This window comes from Carassius carassius, chromosome 29 (assembly GCF_963082965.1).
Source record: "Carassius carassius chromosome 29, fCarCar2.1, whole genome shotgun sequence".
NCBI lineage: Eukaryota > Metazoa > Chordata > Actinopteri > Cypriniformes > Cyprinidae > Carassius > Carassius carassius.
The window spans coordinates 212,501-220,000 of record NC_081783.1 but is presented as its reverse complement, the minus strand read 5'-3'; the positions used below and the strand labels follow the sequence as shown (position 1 = coordinate 220,000).

Below are 7,500 nucleotides of genomic sequence, written 5' to 3'. Positions count from 1 at the left end.
CAGGACCGGGCTAATATGGTCATACTTCCTGGTTCTAGTAAGAACTCTTGCTGCTGCATTTTGGACTAGCTGTAGTTTGTTTACTAAGCGTGCAGAACAACCACCCAATAAAGCATTACAATAATCTAACCTTGAGGTCATAAATGCATGGATTAACATTTCTGCATTTGACATTGAGAGCATAGGCCGTAATTTAAATATATTTTTGAGATGGAAAAATTCAGTTTTACAAATGCTAGAAACGTGGCTTTCTAAGGAAAGATTGCGATCAAATAGCACACCTAGGTTCCTAACTGATGACGAAGAATTGACAGAGCAACCATCAAGTCTTAGACAGTGTTCTAGGTTATTGCAAGCAGAGTTTTTAGGTCCTATAATTAACACCTCTGTTTTTTCAGAATTTAGCAGTAAGAAATTACTCGTCATCCAGTTTTTTATATCGACTCTGCATTCCATTAGTTTTTCAAATTGGTGTGTTTCACCGGGCCGCAAAGAAATATAGAGCTGAGTATCATCAGCATAACAGTGAAAGCTAACACCATGTTTCCTGATGATATCTCCCAAGGGTAACATATAAAGCGTGAAGAGTAGCGGCCCTAGTACTGAGCCTTGAGGTACTCCATACTGCACTTGTGATTGATATGATACATCTTCATTCACTGCTACGAACTGATGGCGGTCATATAAGTACGATTTAAACCATGCTAATGCACTTCCATTAATGCCAACAAAGTGTTCAAGTCTATGCAAAAGAATGTTGTGGTCAATTGTGTCAAACGCAGCACTAAGATCCAATAAAACTAATAGAGAGATACACCCACGATCAGATGATAAGAGCAGATCATTTGTAACTCTAAGGAGAGCAGTCTCAGTACTATGATACGGTCTAAATCCTGACTGGAAATCCTCACATATACCATTTTTCTCTAAGAAGGAATATAATTGTGAGGATACCACCTTTTCTAGTATCTTGGACAGAAAAGGGAGATTCGAGATTGTTCTATAATTAACTACAACCCGAATTCCGGAAAAGTTGGGACGTTTTTTAAATTTTAATAAAATGAAAACTAAAAGACTTTCAAATCACATGAGCCAATATTTTATTCACAATAGAACATAGATAACATAGCAAATGTTTAAACTGAGAAAGTTTACAATTTTATGCACAAAATGAGCTCATTTAAATTTTGATTTCTGCTACAGGTCTCAAAATAGTTGGGACGGGGCATGTTTACCATGGTGTAGCATCTCCTTTTCTTTTCAAAACAGTTTGAAGACGTCTGGGCATTGAGGCTATGAGTTGCTGGAGTTTTGCTGTTGGAATTTGGTCCCATTCTTGCCTTATATAGATTTCCAGCTGCTGAAGAGTTCGTGGTCGTCTTTGACGTATTTTTCGTCTAATGATGCGCCAAATATTCTCTATAGGTGAAAGATATGGACTGCAGGCAGGCCAGGTTAGCACCCGGACTCTTCTACGACGAAGCCATGCTGTTGTTATAGCTGCAGTATGTGGTTTTGCATTGTCCTGCTGAAATAAACAAGGCCTTCCCTGAAATAGACGTTGTTTGGAGGGAAGCATATGTTGCTCTAAAACCTTTATATACCTTTCAGCATTCACAGAGCCTTCCAAAACATGCAAGCTGCCCATACCGTATGCACTTATGCACCCCCATACCATCAGAGATGCTGGCTTTTGAACTGAACGCTGATAACATGCTGGAAGGTCTCCCTCCTCTTTAGCCCGGAGGACACGGCCCGTGATTTCCAACAAGAATGTCAAATTTGGACTCGTCTGACCATAAAACACTATTCCACTTTGAAATAGTCCATTTTAAATGAGCCTTGGCCCACAGGACACGACGGCGCTTCTGGACCATGTTCACATATGGCTTCCTTTTTGCATGATAGAGCTTTAGTTGGCATCTGCTGATGGCACGGCGGATTGTGTTTACCGACAGTGGTTTCTGAAAGTATTCCTGGGCCCATTTAGTAATGTCATTGACACAATCATGCCGATGAGTGATGCAGTGTCGTCTGAGAGCCCGAAGACCACGGGCAACCAATAAAGGTCTCTGGCCTTGTCCCTTACGCACAGAGATTTCTCCAGTTTCTCTGAATCTTTTGATGATGTTATGCACTGTAGATGATGAGATTTGCAAAGCCTTTGCAATTTGACGTTGAGGAACAAAGTTTTCCACAATTTTTTTACGCAGTCTTTCACAGATTGGAGAGCCTCTGCCCATCTTTACTTCTGAGAGACTCTGCTTCTCTAAGACAAAGCTTTTATAGCTAATCATGTTACAGACCTGATATCAATTAACTTAATTAATCGCTAGATGTTCTCCCAGCTGAATCTTTTCAAAACTGCTTGCTTTTTTAGCCATTTGTTGCCCCCGTGCCAACTTTTTTGAGACCTGTAGCAGGCATTAAATTATAAATGAGCTAATTAAGTGGATAAAAGTCTAAAATTTCTCAGTTTAAACATTTGCTACGTTATCTATGTTCTATTGTGAATAAAATATTGGCTCATGTGATTTGAAATTCCTTTAGTTTTCATTTTATTAAAATTTAAAAAACGTCCCAACTTTTCCGGAATTCGGGTTGTAGTTCTTTGGGGTCAAGTTGTGGTTTTTTGAGAGGCTTAATAACAGCCAGTTTGAAGGTTTTGGGGACATATCCTAATGACAATGAGGAATTAATAATAGTCAGAAGAGGATCTATGACTTCTGGAAGCACCTCTTTCAGGAGCTTAGATGGTATAGGGTCTAACATACATGTTGTTGGTTTAGATGATTTAACAAGTTTATACAATTCTTCCTCTCCTATAGTAGAGAATGAGTGGAACTGTTCCTCAGGGGGTCTATAGTGCACTGTCTGATGTGATACTGTAGCTGACGGCTGAATGGTTGCAATTTTATCTCTAATAGTATCGATTTTAGAAGTAAAGTAGTTCATAAAGTCATTACTGCTGTGGTGTTGGGAAATGTCAACACTTGTTGAGGCTTTATTTTTTGTTAATTTAGCCACTGTATTGAATAAATAACTGGGGTTATGTTTGTTTTCATCTAAAAGAGAAGAAAAGTAATCGGATCTAGCAGTTTTTAATGCTGTTATGTAGTCCAAGTACAATATGTTTTTGGGTGAGTTTGTGAGGGATGACCATATTGAAGGCGGAGCCATAATCAATAAAGAGCATCCTGATATAAGTTTCCTTATCTTCCAGGTGAGAAAGGGAAATATGGAGGGCAGCAGCAATAGCGTCTGAGGTGGACCTGTTGGGCCGATCTGTTTACTGCAGCAGGTCAAATATGTCCGGCATAATGCTCTGAATGAGTCAGCACCACTCTTTCAAAACACTTCATAATGATCGGAGTGAGTGCTACTGGGCCTATAGTCATTCAGGCAGGTCGGGGGTTCATCTTGGGAAGGAAAAGCTGTAATTGCTTTGCTCAGTCTGTCTTGTTGCCTTATGTAAATGCAAAAGATTGAGCACACAGCACGTGGCGTACCTGATTCTGGTTGGGGAACTTCCTGACTTGTATTGTGAATACTATGTTATCAACACAAGTGCTAATGTACCCAGTCGCATACTTAGCATAATCCTGTATGCTGACAGAAGAGTCCTCCAAAGTGGCTGCAGCATTAAACACATCTCAGTCTGTCAGAGCAAAACAGTCCTGTGAGATGCCCTCAGTTTGTAGGGTCCAAAGCCTAACCTGTTTGGTGACAGGGTTTGGTTGTTTGAGTCTTTGTCTGTAGGCCGGGTACATGAACAAAGAGATGTTGTCTGCGTGTCCATAATGGGGGCAGGGTGCAGCCTTGTATGCATCACGTATGTTGCTGTAAACATTGTCCAGTGTGTTTTATCGCGGCTGGGAATGTCCAGATGTTGGTGATATTTGGGGAAAAACAGTCCGTAATTTGCACCGATTAAAGTCGCCAGCTGCAATAAAAATGGCTTCAGGGTGAGCCGTCTCTAGTGTGTTTAGTACATCATGGAGCTTGGCTAGCGCTGCTGTGAAGTTAGCTCGCAGGGGATGTAAACTATAGGGGCTATAAACACTGCAGTATATTCCCTCGGTAGATAATAGGGACGGCAATTCAGCAATAAAAACTCCACGTCTGGCGAGCAAACAAGCTCCAGGTTTAACACGCATAAAGTCAAACAGACAAGCTTGATCGATACTCAATTTAATTTACTTTTTACAAAAGACCTGTTCTGATGCCATGCTATTCATCATAGAGCGCTGACTAGAAATAAAAACAGTATGTTGTATTTAAAGAAACAGATGTTTCAAATATAAAGAAATTGTGTATTCAAGAAATCCAAACATGAATCACATGAATTCATGTAAATAATAATTACTCTCCATTTCACCCTCAGGTTAATACATCATCATCTTCAAGTAAGTTATGTTGCCTTAAATAATATAATATAATATAATATAATATGATGTAAGCTGTAATAATGAAGTATAACATTGCTGTTCTGCAGGTCACACGTCTCACAGGTTTTCTCTGGATCTGGAGTCTCAGGATTTGGACAGGTACTGAGCGCAGTCACACACTCTGTGCTTTAACATCAGTAATCAGAGAACTGATGTGTGTGATTGTGTTTGTGTGATCCTGCAGCTGCTGTGAGAGCGAGACGAGCTCGCTGGGTAAGAGTCTCACTGAATCACAGCTGAAGCAGCTCAGAGTCACCGAGTCTGAAGAACTCTCTGGATGCTTTTTAGATTCACACGTGAGGAAACAGCAGCATCACGAATGGCCTCGTGCGAAAGGAGAAGCCCACGGCAGCTTCACCAACCACAGCAAACCTGCACAGGTACAACACCGCGTTAATACTGCTTTATCACTCACGCTTAGGGCTGGGTACCGAACTTCCATGCCTTTTGTTGGGGAATTTAACAGTTACAACCCAAGGACCAGGTGTTGTCACAATGAAGACCAGGAGTCAGAGATGAGTTCAGTTAATAATAATAATTTTACTGAAGAAAATAGTTTGCAGTTTCATCAGCAGAAGTCAGCTTCAGTACTCTCGACGGAGTTCGTAGGCCGCCCCCGTACAACTCAAAATCAACCACAGTTATACCCTGACAGAGGAGACTAATTGCGTCAATAAATAAGTCAACAAAATTCTGATTGGTTCCAAAACCTAGATAAACTCTCCAGAGACATATATCTGATCCGCTGGACACTGGCAGGTGATCGTTTGTCCTGGGACTGTCTGAGCTTCTCCCTGTACCGACAGATACTAACACACATACACAGAGAACTTATCTAAAACTCAAGGCTTTCTAGCACTGGCGAGTGTCTTATCATTACGCTTGGACACACACACATAATATGTGCACATTAATCTTGAGGAAAAGAAATACAGGGTAGAACAGGATTCTTTAATATCTCATAAGGTTACACATTTCACTCTTGCCATAACTTGATTAATAGTCAAACAAGAAATCATGTAATAATGTAATTAATATCAGTATGAAGGATATGGCAACTCGGCATCCACTCCTTCACTTTATGGTATCGAACTAAAAACTTCGATACTATGAGTATCGAAAAATTATTTATCTTTCGGTGCCAAAAGCTTCGGAGCCCGGGATGTCACCTGTAGGAGAAAAAAATCCATCCGTGGCGACGGTTTTGCAATCCGTCCCCTCAGTTTATAAACCGTGCCCACGAATTCATAAACTGTTCCCTCAGTTTAACAAACCGTGCCCACGAATTTCCAGTCCGTGCGCTCAGATCTTGTAAACCGTACCCTCAGGTTTTGAATCCGTACCCATGAATTCATAATCCGTGCGCACGCTTTCGCAATCCTTTCCCTCGGATTTGTAAACCGTACTCACGGATTCATGCAGCAAGCTCCTACGTGTTAATATAGTTTTATTGAATATTATTATGTGGAATAGGTTTACAGCAAAGTGTGATTCTCTATCAAGTGTAGTACGAGGAATACAAAGATTTAATAAGAAAGATGTGCATCAAAATCTTGTTCAATTGGTGATAATCTTATAATAGCACTTGGTTATTATTGTACAATAAACCTGGCTTTGTGACTGACTCTGGAGTAATGTTTTCCTCTTTTGTAAGTTGTTTTGGATAAAAGATTCTTATGCATAACCTGTATAATATACAATAATGATAAAAATAAAAAGAAAGTTATTTTTATAATTTTAATTTGTAGGCTAAATAAATGAGTACAAGACAGTAAAAATGTTTGTCATAAAATAATTAATGAATGCTTTATTTTTGAATAACCTTTGACAGTTTTGGAAATGGTTGTGTACAATTCTTTCTTAACATAAAGACTTATTTTTGTGATTTTATTATACTAAGCTCCACCCATAAAATGTGTGCATAAACGCATTTGATGTATAAAGTCTAATTAAGTTGTTCAGATGAACAAAGCACGAGGTTTTTTTGCCTAATTAGCAATTTTAATTGTTTGATCAGACTGTTTGTATATTATATATTCACATTCATAAATCGGGGATTAAACGTGGAGTTGCTAAATATGAAAACAAGCACAGTACCTGTAACTGCGCTTTGCATTTTGCGAGATTGACATGCTAAATAGCAGACTAACCCAGTTTACTCTCATTCATTTCATTCACGAACGATAAGATCTCCAGATCTAGTTCAGACTCATATGAAACTCGTTCATTGAAGGGCGTATTCGTTCACTACATTCAACAAATCACATGCTCTGTCACATCTCATACTGGAAGGCTATTGGCTGGAGGTTGAGTAACTCTTTGACAGGATGAAATGGTTGTTACCCGGATCACTGAGCTGTGCATGCGCCGCGCTGCTGTGGAGGGAGGAACTTCACTGAACCAGAAATATGAGTCAGTGGATTGCGTGAACGAGAACGATTCGTTCAAAAAGAATGATTCGTTCACGAAGGACACATCACTAGTGTGTAAGGATGGTTTCCCTGCAGTGGTTCTAGTCTGTTGTCACCCGCTGCCTCTTATACCAATGACTGAAAGTGCAGTTAGAATAGTTAAATATGTGTGAGAGTGTTGCTATTACGTGACTATTGTATTGCAATAGGTATTATTTCAATGCTAATGCTGAATCAAGACACATAATTAATAATGGGAGTGGTTAATTAACAGTACTTCATTATCATTTCACTTGAATTGGTTAAAAATAGATGAAGGATGGTAAAAGATGAACAGTTAGATGTAACCAGCACGTTGGTAAAATGTTACCTGAGAGAACGATAGTGTGTGTGTGTGTGTGAGAGAGAGAGAGAGAGAGAACGATAGAGTGTGTGTGTGTGAGAGAGAGAGAGAGAACGATAGAGTGTGTGTGTGTGAGAGAGAGAGGGAGAGAGAGAGAGAACGATAGAGTGTGTGTGTGAGAGAGAGAGAGAGAGAGAGAACGATAGAGTGTGTGTGTGTGAGAGAGAGAGAGAGAACGATAGAGTGTGTGTGTGTGAGAGAGAGAGGGAGAGAGAGAGAGAACGATAGTGTGTGTGTG

At 39.8% G+C, this 7,500-nt stretch overlaps 2 protein-coding genes across 3 annotated transcripts in view; one reads left to right on the top strand and one right to left on the bottom strand.

The window, feature by feature from the left end:
- The window catches only part of stx18 (syntaxin 18), a 293,868-nt gene that overhangs the window by 129,563 nt on the left and 156,805 nt on the right, over positions 1–7,500 (bottom strand). The gene's annotated exons all lie outside the window — the stretch shown is intronic.
- LOC132109298 (cytokine-dependent hematopoietic cell linker) overlaps positions 1–7,500 on the top strand; it is a 23,473-nt gene that overhangs the window by 7,270 nt on the left and 8,703 nt on the right. Inside the window, exons 7-10 of the mRNA XM_059515309.1 lie at positions 4,385–4,406; positions 4,496–4,547; positions 4,633–4,661; positions 4,737–4,828. Coding sequence (XP_059371292.1) covers positions 4,385–4,406; positions 4,496–4,547; positions 4,633–4,661; positions 4,737–4,828 — 195 coding nt within the window. The remainder of the gene's footprint in view (positions 1–4,384; positions 4,407–4,495; positions 4,548–4,632; positions 4,662–4,736; positions 4,829–7,500) is intronic.